General features: G+C 40.6%; 2 protein-coding genes and 1 pseudogene across 8 annotated transcripts in view; 1 reads left to right on the top strand and 2 right to left on the bottom strand.

Moving 5' to 3' along the window:
* The window catches only part of supt3h (SPT3 homolog, SAGA and STAGA complex component), a 526,661-nt gene that overhangs the window by 13,406 nt on the left and 488,712 nt on the right, over positions 1-24,543 (top strand). For all 4 annotated transcript variants that reach the window (XR_005943141.1, XM_041188853.1, XM_041188854.1 and 1 more), the window contains exon 3: positions 2,868-2,977. Coding sequence is in view for 2 of the 4 variants with exons in the window: in XM_041188853.1 (XP_041044787.1) it covers positions 2,868-2,977 (110 nt within the window). In the remaining 2 variants the exon portion in view is untranslated. The remainder of the gene's footprint in view (positions 1-2,867; positions 2,978-24,543) is intronic.
* Positions 1-24,543, bottom strand: part of runx2a (RUNX family transcription factor 2a) — a 203,906-nt gene that overhangs the window by 141,099 nt on the left and 38,264 nt on the right. The window contains exon 1 of one of the 4 annotated variants that reach the window (XM_041188848.1): positions 17,339-17,356. The exons of the other annotated variants lie outside the window; for them this stretch is intronic. The gene's annotated coding sequence lies outside the window, so the exon portion shown is untranslated. Of the gene's footprint in view, positions 1-17,338; positions 17,357-24,543 lie in introns of those variants that run through there. 4 annotated transcript variants of the gene reach the window in all.
* On the bottom strand, positions 18,212-18,337 carry LOC121278479 (annotated as a pseudogene).

Below are 24,543 nucleotides of genomic sequence, written 5' to 3'. Positions count from 1 at the left end.
ACAATTTTAACCACTTGTACGTTTATCTGTGGCTGGTTGTCTTTTTCATGATTGGATAATTGCATGGTCAGTAGAGGAAATGGGCTTAACGTGACGAATATCCTTTCCTCATTCAATACTACAAAAAATAACTTTTTATGACAGACTCCTAAGAAGAGGGCCACAAATTTCAGAGCTGCCAGTCTGTATCTTTAGTTGAGTTGGATGATGCTCAAGGTAGGGAATGAGGTGAGAAATGTCTGGCTTACCCAATTTTAAACCACAGTGAAGCCTTTCCAACTTGGCTTTCTTAAAGATGATGTTTACTGGGATGAAGGAAAATTAATCAAAATAAATCTTCAGCATAGCTTGAAAATTGTAAACCTGTCTCATACTTCTGCTCTGTGTCTTAGAAATCTTGAAAGGTCTCTCTCAAGTTTGATGATTCTGTTCCAAAGTAAGATTAAAATCAGAACAGCATCACAAATTTGATGGGGAGGGATAATGTCAAATGTAGATGCCCTCTTGACAATACTTGCGTTATATCAGCAAGCAAACATCTGTTGAAATGTATGTAAGTGTTGCTTTCTGTGAATTGTTATGGCTGTGAAAACGTTCTTCCAGTTTAAAGAGTTGTCTCTCATTTGAGCATGCATTTAGAATGAAACTGGACGGCATTGTTTGATAAAGATTGTGGTGTGATGAGAAACATTGTTATCTGCTCGGTACATAAGGTGCAATGAATGTTGCTACTGGCCCTTTAGGTGTTAATGCATTTCAGATCCAGTCTGTATAGGTTGATAAATGAGATCCTGTTTCTTCAATAAATTTCTTATTTAAGATAAAGGTGAAAGGATGTTGAGGAATCATCTGCAGATCTACATAATGACAAAATAGCAATGCAAAAGTGTTTTCCATTTGCATGCCTTAATTTTGCATTGAAAATATTTGGTTGAGAGCGTTCCAGAATTCACCAAATAAACAACAGATGAGGGGATTTAATGTTAAAGAAGCTGTCTGTGTACTTGGAGACACATTTCTAGTCTATTTTTCCAATTGCTGGAATAAATAAAGGAATCTTATGAAGATTTGCCAGTGAATTTTTGATGGTTTGAAATTCTTACGCTGTTTTGCTAATGGGTCTAAAATGTGTTTGTCACTGTGGCATTCCATACTGATTATAGGCAGAGTTTTATAGTTTCTAAAAGTCTGATTTACTTTCATGTTGAGAGACAAGTAACTCTTTTGTTCATGTACATGTGTTAAATTTTAAAACCATTAAGTCATTTCTTTTTAATTTAAGGAGTGACAAACTGGCACGTACTAGTTATCCTATTTGTTCATCCTGTGTTCTGTTAGGAACAGTTTTCTGTCACTTACACAACAACTTAACATTTTCACTTAAGAGCTTGTTTATCTGGAAAATTGTTTTCTATTCACAACAGTGTTAAAGTGTAGCACTAAATTGGAAGATAAATGAAGAATTCTGATTCTTGCATAATAGTGGGAATGGTGAAATGGACTAAACAGTGCATCTTAAAGATTATCCTCAAATCGGGAATCTTTAGTGGGATTGGTCTTGTTGTTAAGGTACTGAGCATTATACCCAAGGTGGCCTGCCATTGAATCTCAATCTAACTTTCTTTTTAAGTGTGCAAATGTTCATGATCAGGTGCAATAACTGAAAGATTTTGCGTCAGCTGGTCCCATCCTATTTCGCTGAAGCAGGCGTCTTGGAGACACCTTTGATACACTGAACTGTTGCAGAGGGAGAGAGAAAATAATTTAAAACAAAAAGCAAATGTGAAGGAAAATAGTAAGTTTTGAAAAACTATAACAATTTAAAAGCTATGTGCTGATGAGTTGTGTGGAACACATGCATTTCTTTTGTTTAAACTTGATGGACAGTGGTTTCTGATCACACTGTACCACTACTCCAGTGCTTCCACAGGCAGTTCATGTTCTTGTGCTGAAGCTGGGTGTCACACAAGCGATTATTTTGATAGAGCACTTTGTCTGAGATTAGTATTTTTTGTTTCTATAATTTGGAAATTATTTGCATTTTCTTTCCCTTTGAACCATTGAGTTTTGTGTAAGAAATGAGAATCGTTTCAGTGGATCCAGTGTTTGAAATAATTACTTGCAAAATATTTATGTGTTAGAGATTTCTACAAATCATTAGAACTAGTTATAGATGAGAATTTCAGAATTTACAAAAGTATTGAAAAGGACAAAAAGGTCAAATAGCAATTAATGGGAGTTAATAGGTTTAACTGAAATTATGTTAACATTTGAACACAAACCTTGTTCTCTTTCTGCTTGAAAGTTTGGTACTTTCTTTCTAGGATGCCTGGGCTCCTGTATCCTGTGGTCTATCAGGGCAGAAAGTTTTGCAGCACCAAATTGCACAAGGTTAAATAAGATTGATTTAATTGGTAAGCTTTTTAGAAATATTTTAAAGAATGTAATGTTCCCTTGACAAGGCAGCAAAGAGGAACATGTATATTTTTCTGAAAAGGGCTTAACTCACATGTTTGCATCTTTTGCTTTGCCAAGTCTCTTGTAAGTAATTGATTATGAAGGTGGAAGGTGAATTTAATAGCTCAGCCCTGGTGCAATGAGTTGTTGGGAGGGAATTTTGTTGTAATTTTTAAAACTACATAAAAAACATTTGAAGCAAATAATCAGATGTCGTGTAGAGTTCAATTGATGTTTATGTTTTAACGTTTTATATTTGAATAATTTGTACTGGCATATTAATACTATCCTAATGTCAGGTGCCAGATCAGTTTAGTTATTTGCTTTAATGTGTGTTCATGTATTTCCAAAACCTGGCCTGTGACAACATTCTGTTAATATAAATGAGATTCTTTATTTGTTTCTTTTAGATGAGCAGTAATGCAGCCAGTCCCATGTCAGGTGCAGGGAGCACAGCATCAAGCACTGGGAGGGGATCTGCAAAGTCGACCAGCTTTGTTATGGAGCTTCAGACCATGATGTATGTAAACAAACCATACAATACACTTATTATTTTACTTTAATTGTGAATCGTTATTAACAAGTCAAAACATTAAACAATGCAAAGGAACTTTTATGATTAAGATACAAAACTGTATTATATGAATTTGCCCATTGTATCTTCATTACATTATATTTGACCATATCTGAAATTAATATTTATGGATAAAATTTACATTTTGCATATTTAATCAGTTCAAAACAATGCCATTTTTATGGCTGTATATAGAGAAAATTGATGTATAATAATGAGCTATTTAGATACCTAGAGTTATATTCAGTTAACTATGATTAATTTGTCATGGACAACTTCAGTTTTATATGTTTTTTGTTGAGATTACTTTTATTTTTTTCATTTACATTTGGGAAGCTCATTGGCTGACTGAATTATGCTCTGATGAGGTAGGTTATCCTGTTATGTAGGCTTCTGGAATTGTTCATGAAGGAACAATACTGTTGGGGGTCACTTTCACCTTGAAGCAGGGATGAGCTACAGAAACAAGATATATCTTTTGAAAAATAAAGTTCACACCTCAACTCTGGGCTCATTGGATGTTTAATTGGGCAAAAATGCGTTAAAGGAAGTTTGGATTTGCAGGTATAAATGGAATTTTTTTATTAAAAAACAAGCAAAAATAAAACACTTCTCCCTACACCGTGCAATACATTTTACATTGATCTTTGGCAGTTTAAAAAAGTGGATGATTTAAAATCAAGGCTGAAAATTAAAAGAACAGTGATAGTATGTTAGGATTTCATTTTCCCCTCTCAATTTCCATTATTGAGTGCCAGCTGGAACTATCTTCTAGACTATGGCTCTTACTGCCCAAAGTTCCCAATGATTCTCACAATATTTAACTAGTCTGGATATGAGCATTTTTTCATGAACATCCTAGTGTTGCAGATTTACATGTCTGGATGTCAGAGCTAAGTCTGGCTTACCAATGTTGGCAAATCAGTTGCAGTTTGCCTCAGTGGATCACGGATTTTTGAAATCTAAGTTGGACTTTTTTTAGGGAGTGCATGGGTATGCAGTTTAGCTTTTAATTTAAATTGTTCCTGTGATTCTGGTTTTGTTTTCTCATAATCATAGGCACTAAAGAAATGGTGCCTTCATTTCAATGTGCCAAGCTAACAGACACTGGAAGTTGGAACTGGCAGAGATGGATGCCAGTGAATGCACATCTGATGTTGATAATGGAGGCGATATTTTACTGCATACAAAAAGAGATTTTGAAAAGAAAATTGAAACATAAACCACCAAAATAAATCTCTCTAAAAATGAGAGATCAAAGTAGGTTTTAGCATTTCAAAACTGTATTTGGGCTGACAGGTTTGTCAGTGCATTTACAAAAATAATGATTTCCTGTTCTATTTGGTTACAATGTCTGATTTCTTTTGCCTTCATGGAGGTCTTTAATTGAGATCACTTGTGCACATGCATGACAGGAAAGAAAAGGGCTCATGGGAAGTTGAAATGGAACAAGAGCGCTTATAATGGGGTGAAAACCTTAACTGTAGTAAATTTGGAATAAAAAGCTAAAAATGTTTTCCTGTATACAACAGCCTTCCTATATTGCATCAAATTATGGCTTCCTCAGTTAACAGTTGCTTGGAGCAACAACTCTGCATTTAATTGACGACCGCAGCCAATATTTTAAAATTACTAAAAAGATCTACAAGTACACGTCTAACATGGCAGTAACACTTTTTGAGAGCTTTTTTAGGGTTGGTAGCATGACAACGCAGGTATAACTGGGTGCAACAATGTGCTTAGTAAAATTTGATGAACAGCAGGACTGACATTGAAAAGGTCATTAATGGATTTTTTTCAACTAAATTTTCATTTTTTAAAAACATTTTTAAAGAATATATGTATGTCCCAACTTTTAACATGCAGTAAAACATATTTTGCAAATTATTTTAATGTAATGCTTTATTTCCTGGTTGGATGTCTGTTAAAATCCTTTAATGTGATTGGTTGCTTGGACAGCTTGATGATATCACTATACTGCTCTACACTGTAATTGTTGTTAAAAACATTGCAATCAGTCGCAGTACCACTGCACAAGCTGGATCTGATATTCTTGTCAGAGATCGCCAGATCTCTCAACAAGAGTTGCTTCATAGTTAGTGTTGAGTTCCCTTACTTCACCGCTGACTGAAAAATCTGGGCCTCAGTCTCTTCTGAACTATTGGGGCTGAATCCAGATGGTGGTTGGAGGGAAGCTTTGAAATCCATCCACCTTTGACTTCTCTTATACATTGGAGGATCCTAGCGAGTTTAAAAAGTGGCAATCAAGGAGAATTCCCAGTCAGTGTGGAAAACCAAGGGAGGAGCAAACACCAGAGAATTTTCAAAGTTCTAATAGAGTGATGCCAACATTGACATCACAGCAGGTACATAGGTGGAGCTGTGAGTGTAAGTAAATTGGATGAATAAACAACAAATATGTTCACTTTTCTTTCACAAGAGCGGTCTTCAATTGGAGAACCCAGTGGTAAGGGAGCACAAGGCATTTAGTAAATTGATGGTGACTTTAAAAAACAATTAAAATGGAGGAGCTAAAGCTGAGTGGGATAAAAGGCATGTCAGCAAAACAGGCCTGACTGGAAGAAGCACAGGCAGAAATTGAAAGAGTAAGAATAAAGTTGGTGTGGAGACTAAGGAGCAGCAGAACCTAAGTATAGAGGGTAAGTATTAAAGTAAGAATTAAAGATAATCAATATAATTAAATTGTGTTTTAAATATTGTTCATTTTTAAAGTTTTGTATTTTCTGGTAAATTTGGTTAGTAGCCCAATAAATAGAGGTATTGGCAAGACACCTCAGTCCCATCAGATGTTCATCCTGCTCCATGTGGGAACTCCAGAATGCTTTTTGCGTGGAGATGAAGCAGAAAAAGAGAGTGTATAACAGATGTCAGGTAGATAATACAGTGAGAATTAGGCTAAATATAGCACGTTCAGTGGGGAAGTGAGAAAGGATATGAGAGGCAAAGACAGTACGAGAAGAAACTAGTAGCAAATGTAAAAGGGAATCCAAAAGCCTTCTGTAGACAAATAAACAGTAAAAGGGTAATAAGGGGAGACTTGGGGCCAATTGGGTACCAAAAGGGAGATCTATACATGGAGGTAGAAGGCATGGCTAAGGTGCTAAATGAGTAGTTTGCACTTGTCTTTACCAAAGTAGGAGGTGCTGCCAAATCATGGAGGAAGTGATAATTGTGATACCAGATGGGTTAAAAATTGATTAAGGGGAGGTGTTAGAAAGGTTGGCTGTACTTAATGTTGATAAGTCACTAGAATTGGATGGGATACATGCGAGGATTTTGAGGGATGTAACGATGGAAATTGTGCAGGCACTGGCCATAATCTTCCAATCATCCTTAGACAAGTGATGCCAGAGGACAGGAGAATTGCAAGTGTTACACCCTTATTTTAAAAAGGGAGTAAAAATAATCTCATCAACTATAGGCCAGTCAATTTAATGTAGGTGGTGGGAGAGTTTTTAAAATCGATTAATCTGAGAAAAAATTAACAGTCACTTGGACAAGTGTGGCTTAATTAAGGAAAACTAGCACAGATTTGATAAGGGCAAATTGTGTTTAACTAACTTGCTTGCGTTTTTTGATGAGGTACCAGAGAGAGTTGATCAAAGTAATGCTGTTGATGTGGTGTACATAGACTTCAAAAAGGTGATTGATAGAGTGCCACATAATAGGCCTGCCAGCAAAATTGAAGCCCAGGGAATAAAAGGAACAGTGGCAGGATGGGTACGAAGTTGGCTGATTGGCAGGAAACAGAGAGTAATGGTGAATAATTGTTTTTCAGACTGGAGGAATATACAGTGGGGGGACTCCTCAGAGGTCTGTACTCAAGCACTGCTTTTCTTGATATACGCTCATGACCTAGACTTGGAAGTACAGGGCACAGTTTTTAAATTTACACATGACAAAACTTGAAGACTTAAGGAGGATAATGATAAATTTCAACAGCATGTAGACAGGCTGATGGAATAGGCAGGCACCTGGCAGAAGTAATTTAATGCAGCAGTGAAGTGATACATTTTGGTAGGAAGAACGAGGAAATATAACTAAAGGGTACAACTCTAAAGGGGTTCAGGAACAGAGACACCTGGGGGTATTTGTGCACAAATCATTGAAAGTGGTTGGGCAGGTTGAGAATATGGTTAAAAAAGCATATGGGTTGCTGGGCTTTAGTTCCAGGTTTGAGCAACTTCATTTATGTGGATAGATTGGAGAAACTGGAGCTCTTCTCCTTTAGGAAGAGAAGATTAAGAGGAGATTTGATAGAAATGTTTAAAATCATGATGGATTCTAGACAGAGTAGATGGAGAGAAACTGCTTTCATTGGCGGAAGGTTCGAGAATTGGAGAACATTGATTTAAGATGATTGGCAAAAGAGCGTGAGGAGAAACCTTTACACAGCAACTGGCTAGGATCTTAAATGCACTGCCTGAGAATGTGATGAGGTAGCTTCAATAGTGGCTTTCAAAAGGGAATTGGAGAAGCACTTAGGGATAAAATTTGCAGAGCTAAGGAGAAAGGATGGGGAAGTAGGACTTGCTGAGTTCTTGCAGAAAGCTGGCACAGACACAACAGGTCAAATGGCTTCCTCCAGTGCTGTAACCATTCTGTGATTCCATGATCTTGTATTTTCAGGTTAGAGGGTAATGTTAGCAGAAACAGAAGCCTGGGAGGATTATTAGCCATTTTAAAATCCTTTGCTCTAAGTTCATTCTTAACAAACTTGTCTGTTTACTTAAATTTTGAATGCAAACTTACCTTTTTTCTAAATGGCCTAGAACAGGGGTGTCCAAGTTTACTGTTTTTTGGTCACTTATGTTTTGTCCAATTGAATCATGTAGGCAGCATATGTAACTACTATCAATTTTTATATATCTTAATTTGCTGATATTAACTGATCTTGGTGTCTTGTTTTAGAATTTACCCATCAATGAGGCAACAGTGTTTAAGAGCAGCTTTTTCAGAACCTCCATGTCTAAAACACCACGCAGAGCAAACCAGTGACTAAGAAACGCAAGTGCAAATAGCACTGAATTCCTTGGACTAAAATGGCTGGATTACCAAGGCTTGGGAACTTCAGGTGGCTCATGAATGTAATTTGACTCCCCCTTCGAGAAGAAAAAAACCCAAAATTATTAAACTATCATAAATGTTTACTGGAGTGGTGATGGGAGGGTAGTCTCTCATGTTCTGTGTTTGGCGGAAAACCATATTTTTTTCCAGAAATTCAGAATACATATTGAAGTAGGTAGTTTTCTGTTTTTGGGTTGCATTGAAATATATGTGGATATTTTGATAGGTCCAAACTGACTCGGACTCAGACATCTACAGCACAGAAGGAGGCCATTCAGCCCATCATGTAGGCACCAGTCAACTAAGATCTGACAATACTAATCCTATTTTCCAGCCCTGGAGGCTATGGCAACACAAGTGAATATCTGAATACTTTTTAAATGTTGCGAGAGTTTCTGACTCAGTGAGTTCCAGTTTGTTTGTCTATGTTTAATAAATGCATACCTACAAGAAAGAGGTCAGTGGGTGTTGGAGGAGGAGAGATCTAAGGTACAGATTTGCAATGGACATGGAATTTTCTGTGAAAGTAATTGTTCATAATTGAAATAGAATCATTACTGTTTCTTATATTGCCAATATACCTAAACATTTGGTCCAAAATCAGCAAGCTAAAATACCTGGTGACCAAAGATAGTCTTGGAATAGTTGCCTCATGAAATCAATTCAGTGTGAAAACAGCGGTCTTTGTTAAATATGCTGCTTTTAGTGGTCAGTTGTTGATTTAAAGCTGCCATTCAGCTGCTTTCTGAGAGTTTCCTTTTGAGCCTTATTGTTATACTGCATTTTTCTGATTTGTTTGTGCTTGGACTCCTTGTTATAGTCTCCAAAAGCTGCTGACCAAACAGTGTCTTGATCCAGTTCATTCTTCCACTTTATGGCGCTGCTTTCTTCTGAATTCATTCCTATGTCTCCCTAGGAAACCACTTCATCATCTCAAGTGGCTGTGTGAGGTGTTCTGAAAGATTCATCCTCCGTTCCACTGTTTTTTTTATTTATTATCCAGCTGTTGACTTAGTGATAACGCCTGCACACACAGACATTTTTTGAACATGTGCTGATAATGTTTAATTCTACCTTCCTACAATTAACTCCAAGGCTGTATCAACATTATTTAACTCTCCATCCTACATCAAATCCTACGTTAATCAAAACTTTCCTTAGCTCAATATTGGAAAATAAACTATTTGAGTTTTCTCATGGAACCTTCTGGCTTGCACCTTGGGCTGGATCTGGTGGTATGTGGCTTAAATCTGAGCTGATAAATGGCAAACTTTTATACACTACCTCTCTATCTCACAGCTAATTTTTCTAGCTCTTTCCCTTTCCCTTCTCTTTGTCACTCCCCTCCTCTCACACTGGTTCTGACAATCTCTATCTTTCTCTCTCCCTCTATCTTTCTATCTCTTCCTCTCTACCTTTCTCTCTCGCTACCTTTTTCCCCCTTTCTCTCTCTCTCTCGCTACCTTTTCCCCCTTTCTCTCTCCCTCGCTACCTTTTTCCCCCTTTCTCTCTCCCTCGCTACCTTTTACCCCCTTTCTCTCTCCCTCGCTACCTTTTACCCCCTTTCTCTCTCCCTCGCTACCTTTTACCCCCTTTCTCGCTCCCTCGCTCCCTTTTACCCCCTTTCTCGCTCCCTCGCTCCCTTTTACCCCCTTTCTCGCTCCCTCGCTCCCTTTTACCCCCTTTCTCGCTCCCTTTTACCCCCTTTCTCGCTCCCTTTTACCCCCTTTCTCGCTCCCTTTTACCCCCTTTCTCGCTCCCTTTTACCCCCTTTCTCGCTCCCTTTTACCCCCTTTCTCGCTCCCTCGCTCCCTTTTACCCCCTTTCTCGCTCCCTTTTACCCCCTTTCTCGCTCCCTTTTACCCCCTTTCTCGCTCCCTCGCTCCCTTTTACCCCCTTTCTCGCTCCCTTTTACCCCCTTTCTCGCTCCCTTTTACCCCCTTTCTCGCTCCCTTTTACCCCCTTTCTCGCTCCCTTTTACCCCCTTTCTCGCTCCCTTTTACCCCCTTTCTCGCTCCCTTTTACCCCCTTTCTCGCTCCCTTTTACCCCCTTTCTCGCTCCCTTTTACCCCCTTTCTCGCTCCCTTTTACCCCCTTTCTCGCTCCCTCGCTACCTTTTACCCCCTTTCTCGCTCCCTCGCTACCTTTTACCCCCTTTCTCGCTCCCTCGCTACCTTTTACCCCCTTTCTCGCTACCTTTTACCCCCTTTCTCGCTCTCTCGCTACCTTTTCCCCCTCTCTCCCTCGCTACCTTCTTTTCCCCCTCTCTCGCTACCTTTCCCCCCACTCTCTCTCGCTTGCTCCCTCCCGCTACCTTTTCCCTCGCTCGCCCCCTCCCGCTACCTTTTCCCTCGCTCGCCCCCTCCCGCTACCTTTTCCCTCGCTCGCCCCCTCCCGCTACCTTTTCCCTCGCTCGCCCCCTCCCGCTACCTTTTCCCTCGCTCGCCCCCTCCCGCTACCTTTTCCCTCGCTCGCCCCCTCCCGCTACCTTTTCCCTCGCTCGCCCCCTCCCGCTACCTTTTCCCTCGCTCGCCCCCTCCCGCTACCTTTTCCCTCGCTCGCCCCCTCCCGCTACCTTTTCCCTCGCTCGCCCCCTCCCGCTACCTTTTCCCTCGCTCGCCCCCTCCCGCTACCTTTTCCCTCGCTCGCCCCCTCCCGCTACCTTTTCCCTCGCTCGCCCCCTCCCGCTACCTTTTCCCTCGCTCGCCCCCTCCCGCTACCTTTTCCCTCGCTCGCCCCCTCCCGCTACCTTTTCCCTCGCTCGCCCCCTCCCGCTACCTTTTCCCTCGCTCGCCCCCTCCCGCTACCTTTTCCCTCGCTCGCCCCCTCCCGCTACCTTTTCCCTCGCTCGCCCCCTCCCGCTACCTTTTCCCTCGCTCGCCCCCTCCCGCTACCTTTTCCCTCGCTCGCCCCCTCCCGCTACCTTTTCCCTCGCTCGCCCCCTCCCGCTACCTTTTCCCTCGCTCGCCCCCTCCCGCTACCTTTTCCCTCGCTCGCCCCCTCCCGCTACCTTTTCCCTCGCTCGCCCCCTCCCGCTACCTTTTCCCTCGCTCGCCCCCTCCCGCTACCTTTTCCCTCGCTCGCCCCCTCCCGCTACCTTTTCCCTCGCTCGCCCCCTCCCGCTACCTTTTCCCTCGCTCGCCCCCTCCCGCTACCTTTTCCCTCGCTCGCCCCCCTCCCGCTACCTTTTCCCTCGCTCGCCCCCTCCCGCTACCTTTTCCCTCGCTCGCCCCCTCCCGCTACCTTTTCCCTCGCTCGCCCCCTCCCGCTACCTTTTCCCTCGCTCGCCCCCTCCCGCTACCTTTTCCCTCGCTCGCCCCCTCCCGCTACCTTTTCCCTCGCTCGCCCCCTCCCGCTACCTTTTCCCTCGCTCGCCCCCTCCCGCTACCTTTTCCCTCGCTCGCCCCCTCCCGCTACCTTTTCCCTCGCTCGCCCCCTCCCGCTACCTTTTCCCTCGCTCGCCCCCTCCCGCTACCTTTTCCCTCGCTCGCCCCCTCCCGCTACCTTTTCCCTCGCTCGCCCCCTCCCGCTACCTTTTCCCTCGCTCGCCCCCTCCCGCTACCTTTTCCCTCGCTCGCCCCCTCCCGCTACCTTTTCCCTCGCTCGCCCCCTCCCGCTACCTTTTCCCTCGCTCGCCCCCTCCCGCTACCTTTTCCCTCGCTCGCCCCCTCCCGCTACCTTTTCCCTCGCTCGCCCCCTCCCGCTACCTTTTCCCTCGCTCGCCCCCTCCCGCTACCTTTTCCCTCGCTCGCCCCCTCCCGCTACCTTTTCCCTCGCTCGCCCCCTCCCGCTACCTTTTCCCTCGCTCGCCCCCTCCCGCTACCTTTTCCCTCGCTCGCCCCCTCCCGCTACCTTTTCCCTCGCTCGCCCCCTCCCGCTACCTTTTCCCTCGCTCGCCCCCTCCCGCTACCTTTTCCCTCGCTCGCCCCCTCCCGCTACCTTTTCCCTCGCTCGCCCCCTCCCGCTACCTTTTCCCTCGCTCGCCCCCTCCCGCTACCTTTTCCCTCGCTCGCCCCCTCCCGCTACCTTTTCCCTCGCTCGCCCCCTCCCGCTACCTTTTCCCTCGCTCGCCCCCCTCCCGCTACCTTTTCCCTCGCTCGCCCCCTCCCGCTACCTTTTCCCTCGCTCGCCCCCTCCCGCTACCTTTTCCCTCGCTCGCCCCCTCCCGCTACCTTTTCCCTCGCTCGCCCCCTCCCGCTACCTTTTCCCTCGCTCGCCCCCTCCCGCTACCTTTTCCCTCGCTCGCCCCCTCCCGCTACCTTTTCCCTCGCTCGCCCCCTCCCGCTACCTTTTCCCTCGCTCGCCCCCTCCCGCTACCTTTTCCCTCGCTCGCCCCCTCCCGCTACCTTTTCCCTCGCTCGCCCCCTCCCGCTACCTTTTCCCTCGCTCGCCCCCTCCCGCTACCTTTTCCCCTTCCCGCTCCCTCCCTCCCGCTACCTTTTCCCCTTCCCCCCTCTCTCTGTCTTGCTACATTTTCCCCCTCTCTCTCTCTCTCGCTATCTTTCTCTCACAATGTGCCTATCTGTCTGTCTCTCTCTCTCTCTCTCTCTCCCTCCCTCTCTCTCTGTACTTAACTTTCTCCTTCTCTCCCTTTCTAACTTCTCGCTCTACCTCATCCTCTCCTTGCTGCTCTTTTTCATCTCAGTCAAAAAGGTTTAACATTTTCAAGGACTTTTAGAGAGAGACTAATACATAAAAGAGCACACTCTTGTAAGTTCAGTGATTTCTTTGTTAGGGTACTTCAACCGCGCACCCTATGAGGAAACGTGGAATCACTGGCAGCAATTTCTGGATTTTCGCATTTAACTATGCATGTGTGGACTTCAGAAGTTGCTGTCCATTTGATGGCTTTGCCACCTTTATTCCTCTGAAATAGACAGCAACTTCTGGAGTCCACACATGCATAGTTAAATGTGAATATCCACATTGTTCAATGCATTTCGGTTGTGAAACAGAGTTGACATTTTTTCCATAGTGGCGCATCTTGGACTGCAACTTCTGGATTTTTGCATCTGTCTTCACCTGAAGTTGCTGTAGCATTTGCGTATGAATAACAATCAGCGCCATTAGTTTCAATGTTATTTTGACAGCAACTTATTCCCATTGTGTTAAAATGCTTTTAAGGATGACATTACAAGAGAATGTTTACCTAAAACGGTATGCAGTACTTTAGTAACAGCATACAAATGGAAGGTATACTGAAAAGTTTGAACCAATAATGGTGTTTTTAAAATAAACCTTTTTAAAAATGCATTTGAAGCATTAGGTTAACCACAACAAAAATAGTGACATATTTGTGGCAGCATATTTTGCAAATGCATTGGCTGCTCAGTGGAAGATGGTCAGTGTTCTGTAAAAAGGCCTCCAAATTTGGCTGCTTTGCACATGCAGGAATTTCCCTAATTACACTTCTAATTAGTTTTGGCATAGTATTTGTGGATGGCTGTTGATGGGATGGAATGAATATGCTCAAGCAAATCTTATGCAAGTATTTACATGGGGAAAATTTGCCACAAAAATGTAAAACTTTTTTTTCATTCTGTCTCTCCAGTGGACCCTGATAACTAGGTTGAAATTTAAATAATTTAAGGCATACTTTGAATTGTTGGAATTATGATCACAAAGAAGTGAACAGTCAAGTTGTTGAAAAAATAGTATTGCTTTTTGTATTTTTATTGTTCAGCTCTGTGAGCAGCAGTCACCTTGGATTGTGCAATTGAGCAGAGATTAAAATGTTTCCTAAAAAAACATTGAATAAGTTAGGAAGTTCTGTGTGAAGGAGTATTCTGTTTCTTCCCCTTCCCCCCCGACCCCGCCCCCGCACCAATTTTAATTTCTATTTTCATTTATACTGAAGTCAAACTGTTTATAGTAGCCATACATGTCAGCTTTGTGTTTTAAGGTGACAGTGTTTCAATCCATTTTTATCTTATCATTATTTCATAAGGAAAAGTACTTTTTTCCCCTGGCATGCAGATTGTCAGGATTGATCGATTAGATAATTGGACAGCATGTTAGGAGGCTGTCAAATCCAACCTAATTCGTTGGAAGGTAGCACTAGAGGTAACAGAACCAATCCAGTTGCATATTGGAGCAAAAGATATTTACACACCAAATAGACTATTAAAGTAAATTTTAATTCTCAAAGTAATGCCCAGCTGGTTGATTAACAGGAAGATTTATTTTCATCAATGTTAATTGCTGTTTCTTGGCATGAATGCATACACCAGTTTTACTTGAGTATTACTGTTATTGAACTTTTAAAATTCTCTGGAATTCTAAACCTGCTCCTCAAGAATCTCCTTTAAACCCACCCTTATGACCAAACTTTTGTCACCTCTGTAAACCTCTTCCTCCATCTCTTTGCACTCTTATTTTTCTGTTCACTCCATTTTAGAAATACAAGCAATTGTAATTGTTTCTTTCCCCTAACTTTTTCTGCTTTTCTCTTTCTCTCCTTACAGGCAAAAGGTGGTAGGTATATGGTGCAATATGGAACTTGAAGATGATATTGCCCAGGGGCAGTACATGAATGAGGATGGAGCATGGGGCCAAGCATAGATCCTTGAGGAGACACCAATGGTAGCAGTGGGGTTAGGTAGTAATGCTATTGTTAGAGATTATTTAGCTATGATTGGATAAGTAAGAGTGGAATCAAGTGAGGGCAGTCCCACTGAGCTGTACAATGGGTGGAAACATTGAGCTAGTCATGGAGTGAGAGAAAAGAAGCTGCAGAATTATCATGGCAAAGGCTAGACAGTCAGAAGTTTGTAAGGGATTCGGGAGAAAATTTATATGAGATGAATGGAGAAAGGAGTAGTGTTGGAAGTAGTAGATGGATGTGAATGCTGAGGGATACAAAGATGTGATTGGAGATGATCTTTTCTCAAATCAAGGAAGGTGATAGCAGTAGAGGAGCAATGTGAAATGGTGAGGTCGAAAGGTGGTGAGGAATACAGATGGGAGATTAAAAGTCGTAGTTGCATATATCCATCCTGGTGAAAATATTAAACAAGTCTAAAGTTAATTAATAACCCTTTCAGTTGTATCACTTTTGATCTCATTCTTACGAGATTTCTTCTTGAGCTCCTTATTGGCTCCAAATAAATTGTTTTTCTTCTCCTCCCTTCATTCTCACTGTTTAAAATGAAGACTCAGTGCCTCATTTCTCACTTTAATCACTCTTTCCCAGGAACATAAACCTATGGAAGACCTTACTCCATCAATCTTGTATGTGCAATCTAAAGACTTTTAAATCCAAACTTGTTGCCACCTAATCACCAGTTCTTGATTTATGTTGCCTTTTCTCTTATTCTATTAAACCTTAGTAATATTGCGAATTATGGACCTTGGCTTCACTTAGGTTTTGGGATAAAAAGAAAAACCTGAGGTTAACATGAAGAGCAACAACCTGAATAACTTGCATCATTCAGATTTATTTATTCTGAAGTATTAGCCAACTTGGCTTATTTGGTATCACTCTTCTCAGAGCCAAAGGTCTTGGGTTTAAATCCACCTAAAATCACATAATCTAGGCTGACAGTTGAGTTCAGCACAAAGGATTGCTGGATTGTCTTTTGAATGAAACTTCAAACTAAGCCCTCATCCTCCTGCTCAATTCCATGGCTTTATTTGAAGTTGCCCAGCATCTTTGCCAATAATTCTCCCTCAACCAATCCAACCAAAAATAATCTGGTTATTCATTCATTGTTGTTTATGGATCATTGCTGCATGCAAATTACCTAGATAGTAACTGTGACTGCACTTCAAAAGTAATTGTTTTTAAAGCAAAGTTCTGACAACATCATATGGTACTATATAAATGAAAGTTCTCTATTGCACATGTTGATAATAAATAACATATGGGATTATTAGCAATGGATTGAAAAGCAAAGAGCGTATTTGCTGTTTATGATGACCCAGTACACTTTATAAAAGAAGTGGAATTAGAAGTTTGAAATTAGAATTTAAGGAAGTTTTGTTTTTATTTTTATAGCTGTAAATCCCACAATTAAGTTATAAGCCATGTTCATATCATAATTGATCCATAAACATGATAACTATAATTAAATTAAACGTGCAGTTAGTTAATCATGCAACTTAACCATGCAGTGCATTCTGGAACATCTTATAAAATGCATCCACTCCCATGGAGGCATTATATTTCTCACATATGACTTATAAAAGAAACAGACTAAACTATTGAGTAAGAATAAGAAAATGAGCTGCCTTTATATGGTGTCTTTCTTTTCTTCAGGATGACTTAAAGCACATTGCAGATAATGAATTGTTTTGGAAGTCTAGTCACTGTAACGCAGGCAAATGATCAATAGACCAGAATTGCTTCTATTTAGAATTCCTTTTTGTTTCATTATAGGCACTTTGTGAGTTGTAGAATTGCTGAGAAGAGACTGTAACTTAATGGCATACAAGATGATGCTATCTGTAATAACTAAGATTGGGGTTCTTGCTAGGCTTGTAGAAGCTGGATGATCATCGTTGTTGCACAGGGGATTATATTTTCATTTTTGTTGGTAATATTCAATAGCTGTTTTGTAATAAAAGTGCCTATTTCCACCTGCCTTTATATTATTCTAATTGTAGCAAAATATTCACCTTCAATTTTGCTTCTGCCTCTCTCCTCTAACTTTTCTTCCCTTCCTGTGCAGTGCTAATCTCTCTCCTTGTAAAGCACATTGGATGTTTTGCTACATGAAAGGCTAAATACATCTAAATACAAGTTGCTAAAAAAGCAGTCACAAGAGGAAAGAAGAAAATGGAAATGCATATTATTATGAAAGTTGAATGCAGCAGTACGAATTTCTTCTAGTAAGAGAATTATCAAAAATCTAGCAATGAGCTATTAAGCCAATCTAATGGCAGTCAGGATTGACCCATGGATGTGAGGGCACAGAGATGATTTATATAATAGGGCAGCATTGTGGGGGGGGTGAAAGATAATCAGAGATTAATGAGGATGAAGGCTTAACCATGGAAATGAATTGGGAATGTGGGGCAATAACATCATTGCATCAGGCAGAAAAGAGAAAGGTTGGAGTTCGAGGTTAGCTGAGCTGGGGGCCATATTTATTTCCGAGGGTGGAAAGTGAAAATGAAGGGGGATTGGCCTGTCAGAGGGATGGATGAAAGGAAGGAAATGAGAAAATGGTAAGAAAGAGCACTGCCAGTGATTGAAATCTTGGCCATTTGCACACCTACTTGTTACAAATTTTGGGTCTTCACTAGCTGTTCTCTTGGGTCGTGTCACCTGTCTCTCCTATAAGCAAATCCTGTGTTGTCCATGACAGGTTTATATTGCTTGATCGGTATTTTGTCATATGACAGCTTGACATCAGAGCTACAACAAGAAAATGCCTTGTTAGGTGAACTGAAAACTGCCCCCATTCCGTGTCTTTGAGGGCTGATTGATAAACAGACCAAGGTCAATTGTAAACTAACATATTTACAAATAATATTTGAACAAGCAGAATAATGTTCATAGTGAATTTCAGTCCATTTCATAACACCTCTCAATATAGAAAATAACAAACCCACACAGTCTCAATTAGAGGGTTAAATTCACTTACTGAGTTAGCAGTTGGTGCTAAGCTTAATGAAAGGATTCTCCCAATATTTCAAGTTTCTGCAGACTCACTGCCTTCCAACTAGGCAGGAAGCAACATAGTTGGCCCCTGATCTTTTTAGGTGACTGGCAATTGCAAGTTTAATTGCCAGTTAAGTTTGCTACTGCCTTCTTAATTGTAGGGTCTTGGGAGGAGCATCCCCATCCCTCCACTTGTTGGGCCCAAATGAATGGAGCTGTTCCAACATAATGCATGTGGATAGTTACTGGAAAGTGTAACTCTTTCAAGTACAAACACGTTTCCATCTGTTCCTATTCAGATGAAGTTACATTGTTTCATAGTTTGACATTGTGAGATTTGAACTCTTGATACTCTTTTGAGTAAACCTGTTTCCATCTGTTTCAGATGAAGTTACATTGTTTCATAGTTTGCCATTGTGAGATTTGAACTCTTGATCTTGGGGTTACAAACCCAGTACCATAACCACTTGGCTATTTAGGCCAAGCAAAGCCTACTGCACCTGGTATTCCCAGGCAGTCTCCCATCCAAGTACTAACCAGGCCTGAGTCTGCTTAGCTTCCGAGATCAGACGAGATCGGGCGTTTTTTTTTTTCAGACTAGTATGGCCGCAGGCTATAAGTTTAAATCACGAGGATTGGTGCACAGACTCGGCTTGTAACTCTTTCGAGTACAAACCCGTTTCCATCTGTTTCAGATGAAGTTACATTATTTCATAGTTTGCCATTGTGAGATTTGAACTCTTGATCCTATTCAGATGAAGTTACATTGTTTCATAGTTTGTCATTAGTGAGATTTGAACTTTTGATCTTGGGGTTACAAGCCCAGTACCATAACCACTTGGCTATTTAGGCCAAGTCCTTACTAGAAAGTGTAATCAAACCTCCATTGTCTCAAGTAGATTGTATTGAGTAAGAAATTCCATTGTAGACAGAGGCTCGGATGGGATCTAATTCACGGTTCCAGAATGTTCTGTGGATTTCATCTCATGAGCTAAGTAATTTTAATTACCAGTAATTACTCCTAGGCAGAATAGTCAAAAAATTTGGAAATGCGATTTTTGCATTACAATGAGGTTGATGAGTTGTCATGTTTTTGGGTGAAGAAGTTAATGAGATGGTGAGGTTGAGCGAAACAAGGTAATCCATAACGATTTAGGAAGATGAGTTAAAATCAAGGTGAAGAAGATTCAGTTAACTATAACATATACAATGCGTCCAGGATATATAGGACTTTGTCTTTTAAGAATTGTAAAATGTGGTCAAATCATGACGCTTGCATTGGGAACTCTGCAAGTTGATGGTTTAAGATTACTGAATTAAAAAAAAGGTTACAATAAAATGTGAAGTAACCTGATTTGAAGATTCAACCCTATTCTAAAGTATTTTTTATAGCTTGAAGTAATTTTCCTATCAGTTTAAAAATATTGTGACCCAGTAACTGTAATATTCAGCAACTGTTAGCTTTAGCTTGTGAGAAGTAGGATAAGTTCAAGCATTCATTATAACCATATGTAACTTGGTTATTGAAATGCCTTACAGTTTGGACACTAAGTTTTGACACACATTTAAGCTCGTCACAAATGTCTATAAGCAGCCACATTATTTGTAGTGATGATGCTGAAAAATGGCTGAATTCTGTGATGTTTGAAATTTGTAGCTATTTACTGCTAAGTAGAGTTTGTGCATGTTTTTTTTTCTATGCATAAAAGCATGCTTTCAGGCATTTGAAGCCATGCATGCCATCTAAACAGGACTAAAGATGACACCCACTCTATTTCTGACTCATCACACCATGGCTGGTTAGTCATGGTATGAATGGCCATTTTATTCTCCAGTAATGTGGCAGTTTAACAATTAGATTGTACCTAATAACAGTATACTTATCTCTTTACATTTCAGCATAGAAAACAAGTATTTTACAATATAAAATGTTTTATTATTTTCATCATTAGCTTTCCTGTAGGAAAGCCCTGAGTATCGTCATTCTCAGTTCTGTTGTTTGATCTGTAATACTTCAGTTTGTTTCTGTAACTTATCATAGCTGTTTTTCCTCTAAGATATTACATTTATACAAATCTGCTGAAGGCTAGAGAAATAGAACAGGACCAGCTTTGTGCCATAATAAAAATACAAAATGCTGGGAGGTTGTTGACCTGAAACATTAACTCTGTTTGCCTATCCATGGATGCTGCCAGACCTGCTGAGTATTTCCAGCATTTTTTGTTTTTATTTCGGACTTTCAACATCTACAGTATTTTACTTTAGTGCCAGATTTGTGTAATCCATTTTAAATTACAGTGATTGCTGCAAAGACTGTTGAGTAAGAAACTATTTACAATTTTCAGTTGAACGTTTCTTATTGAAGCTTCCAATTACTGTATTTCAGAAATACTAATTGCTCATTGAGATGATGCTCTAAAGGCATCTTAAATCAATGTCAGTGCTACCTCACAGAACCACAGAATTGTTATAATGCAGCAGGAGACCATTTGGCCCATCATGTCTGCACTGGCTCTCCGAATGAGCAATTCACCTAGTGCCATCCCCCAGCCTTCTTCCCGAAACTCTGCACATTGTTCCTTTCCAGAGAACAGTCTACGTTTGGCTGGTCACCAGGATGCATGGAATGGCTGAATGGAGTCACCCAGCGAATTTTCCGTCATGGCACAAGTGAGATGTCTTCTCTCACAGTTAACTGAAAGCATAAATTTACTTGGTCCATCACCATTATTATGTGTGTTGCTGTTCCAATTATACAAGTGCACTATTGGCAAAAGGGAACTTTTTTTAAAAGAGTGCATTTTCAGTAGCTTCCAAACAGAAGCCCCAGAGACCAATTTCCCAGTGCAAGTAGTTCCAGGCGCTAATCAAAAAGTAATTTATTACTGCATGGTTTTGCAGTCCCATACTTTACATACCATATGCTACTTTGTGATATTCGTATCTGTCCACATGATCTCAACAGGCAAGAAGACGGAAGCAAAATGCTGCTGGCCATGTGAGAGTTAATAACCAAATTGACATTCTGAAGTGCAAAGTTAGTTACTTGCAGTCTAGCGTGGGTGGTAAATAGGCAGAGTGAAAAGTCCAGCATTCAGTCGTTTGTGGTGAGACACTAAAAGAGAGACACGCTCAACATGACATCACCAGTCAAGTCTCTTAAGAGTAACTCTTTGCAGTGAGAATTTGAATTGGTTTTATGTCTTGATTCTATTCCCTCTGACCATTGTTTTGAGATATGACTACTCCCTAGTAGTTGATTTTTTTTTAAGTAGCTGAAAAACAATGCTAAATGGGTCCTGCTTGTTTACATTGGGTTCTGTTAGGACAAGTCTCATTTTGAAATAAACAGCACTAATAAGTCGGTTGGTTAACCAATCTGCAATTTAGGGGCTATGAAGCATTTCTAAAAGGCATTCGATGTTTGTTTACCAAAGATTATGCTCAGGATGAACATGCAGTGTGCTATTAATTAAGTCTCAAGTCACTAACGATCATTGTTATGGTTATAGGATGGTCTAGAAAGTTATATTGTAAAACTGATGTATAATAAAAATAATTGCAGTCAATTACAGTACCTGCAAAACTAATTTGTGTTTTGATTTGACTGAAAATACTCTACCCTGCTCTTACTTTTAATCCTTTCATTCACCACAGTTGAGATTTATATTTGAATAAAGTGACCTTGGTTTAATATGTTCATTGGTAATCCCTGATATGTGTTTGGCTTCTGTTTTTCATTGACTGCTTGATCTAAGACATTCATCTGCGGGAGGGAAACAGCAGATATTAATGCAGGAAACAAGAATAATTGGAGATTATCAACTTGATTCTTTCTCCCTCTCGCTTTTATAGGTGGTGGTGGAAATTTATCTGCACATTGCAGGACTAACACACAGCACCCTAGGGAGACATAGGTTTGAGATCCTCTTATGTTGAGTCTCTGATCTCCACTTTGAGTGCAAGAAAGCAAGTAGCAGGCTAGCATATCTTTGGAAGAGGAAGAAACAATTTGGATGAAGTGATCTCCATCAGGACTCCTCTGTTAACTCCTTTTTTGAAAAAATGATGTGTGGCACAATAGATTTGTAGTGGAGAGGATAAGAAAATGCTTTGCATTGAAAACGCCATGAGTTCCTCTGTTGATACCAGCTTGGGTAAATTCAGTGCATGGTGTGGTACTAAGCTTACATATCAGGAAGATTTTTGCTAAGTTAACTATACAGTTTATTTCAGCATTCTGATTGCTTTCCATTCACTCATACCAAAAGTATTTCTTGACTGAGGACATATTTGAGCTTAGCTATGATAGCTTCTATGATTGTATTAGTTGCTCCCACTGACTACCTAGATTAATGCAGAATATTCATGGCTGAGGCATCACAGATGAAATGCTGACTGGTGTACCTTACCACAGTCTGAGTCAGATTCTAAAGGCATTTTGTAGGGCAGATATTGTGGAGGAAGAGAAAATTGGAGAACTTTGAGTGGGAGGTGAAGGACATTAATGCTCAATTGCTATCAGAACACGCTGTTTGTGAGTGTTTTTAAACAGATGTCCCAAGAAGTGGACAGTTTGAGCAATTGTAAAACATCAGGTGGTGTGTTAGGGCAACAGTAAATGTTTGCCTCATATTGGAATTGTTTTCGTACTTATGAAGCAATGTAAAGAAGAAATGTGGTGAACAGAGAGTACTCATTAACCACATAATGTTCATTCACAGAACAGCATGAAATGTATCTTTTTATTCATTTATGGACTGTGAGTGTTGCTGAAAAGGCAAGCATTTATTGCCTATTCCTAATTGCCCTTGAGAAGGTGATGAGCCATTGTCTTGAATATAACTAAGCGGCTTGCTAGGCCATTTCAGAGGGCAGTTAAAAATGACCATGTTGCTTTTTTTTGTTTTTTTTCCCCCTGATTATTGTTTCTAACATCTTACCCACCACTGATCTTAAACTAACCAGCCTATAGCTACTGGAGATTTCCTTACACCCTTTTTTTGAATAAGGGTGTCACATTTGCTACTCTCCAATCCTCTGGTGCCTCTCCCGTATCTAGGCAAGATTGGAATTTTATGGAAAGCCTTTCTGCTATCTCCACTCCCACTACCTTTAGCAACCTAGGATGCAAGCAATCCAGACCAGGCATCCTTCCTATCAATTTTCACCCCATCCATTACCTCCACAACCTCCACCTCCAATATTGTCAACATCCTCTTAGGATGATCAAGAGTTAAATGTAGACCAGAATAGGTACCAACTGGCAGATTTACTTCCTTAAAGGACATTAATGAACCAGATGGGTTTTAATCAGTGTGAAGTACTCATCTACTGTTTTCATTTCATATAATTCCTAAAACCTAAATTAGGCAACAAACTCTTGGGTAAGAATGATTATTGTACTATAAGATTTAGCTTAGCCATGTAGAAGAGCAAGGAACAATCTAAGGTAGAAGTTTTAAATTGGAAGAGGCCTAATTTCATGGATTGAGTGGAAATCTAGGCAGGATAAAATGGAGCTGAAGATTGACAGGAAAATCTGTAACCAAACAATGGGTGATTTTTAAGGAAGTGATGTTTCAAGTGTTGGCTAGGTATATTCCAACAAGGGTGAAAGATAAGGGAACCAAAGCTTGGGCTCTTTAGTTGACGAGGGAAATAAGGAAAATGATGAAAAGAAAGAAAAAGGTGCATGTACAGGTGAGTTATTCAAGCGAGGTGGGTCAAATATAATAGCTTGAGGGGGAAAGAGAAAATATGAGATTAGAATGGTATTTAACATACAAAGGAACTCGCATATCTTCTATGTAAATGGTAAGTGGATAGTAAAAGGTGGAGTGGGCTTATTAGGGACAAAGGTGATATATGCTTACAGGCACAACGCAAGGCTAGAATAATTTGTATCGGTGTTTACTAAGAGGATGTTGACAATATTGGAGGTGGCGATTGTAGAGGTAATGGATGGGGTGAAAATTGATAGGAAGGAGGCACTGGAAATGCTAGCTATGCTTAAAGTGGATAAGTTGCCTGGTCTTGATTGCTTGCTTCCTAGGTTGCTAAAGGTAGTGGGAGTGGAGATAGCATAAAGGCTTGCCATAACCTTCCGATCTTGCCTAGATATAGGAGAGGTGCCAGAGGATTGGAGAGTTGCAAATGTGACACCCTTATTCAAAAAAGGGTGTAAGGACATCCCCAGTAAGTATAGGCCGGTTAGTTTAAGATCAGTAGTTGGTAAGATGTTAGAAACAATCAGGGGAAAAAAAATCAACAGGCATTTTGGAGAGGTCTGAGTTAATTAAGGAGAGTAAACACGGATTTCTAAAAGGCTTGATTGATCTGATTGATTTTTTTGATGAAGTAACAGAGAAGGTTGATGAAGGGATTGCACTACATGTTGTTTATATGGATTTTAAGAAAACATTTACAAACTACAACATAAGATGCTGGTTAACAAAATTGAGGCTCACAGAATAGAAGTCAGCTTGGATAAAGACTTGGCTTAAGGACAGAAAACAGTGAGTTGTGATAAATGGTTGTTTTTCAGACCAGAGGATGGAAGATAGTGGTGTTCCCCAAAGGTCGGCGCTAGGACCACTGCTTTTGTGCTATATATAAATAACTTGGATACTGGAAGACAAAGTAAAATTTCAACATTTTCCAATGATCCCAAACTTGAAATGTGACAAACAATGAAGATGATACTAATGACTACAATAGATCATAGGCTAGCAGAATGGGCAGACAGAATTTATTGCACAGGAGTGTGAGGTGACAATCTTTGGCAGAAGGACTAGAGAGAGACAGTATAGACTAAATT

The sequence above is a fragment of the Carcharodon carcharias genome, chromosome 5, assembly GCF_017639515.1.
Source record: "Carcharodon carcharias isolate sCarCar2 chromosome 5, sCarCar2.pri, whole genome shotgun sequence".
Taxonomy (NCBI): domain Eukaryota; kingdom Metazoa; phylum Chordata; class Chondrichthyes; order Lamniformes; family Lamnidae; genus Carcharodon; species Carcharodon carcharias.
The sequence above is the reverse complement of the archived record's forward strand: the minus strand, read 5'-3'. Positions and strand labels throughout refer to the sequence as shown.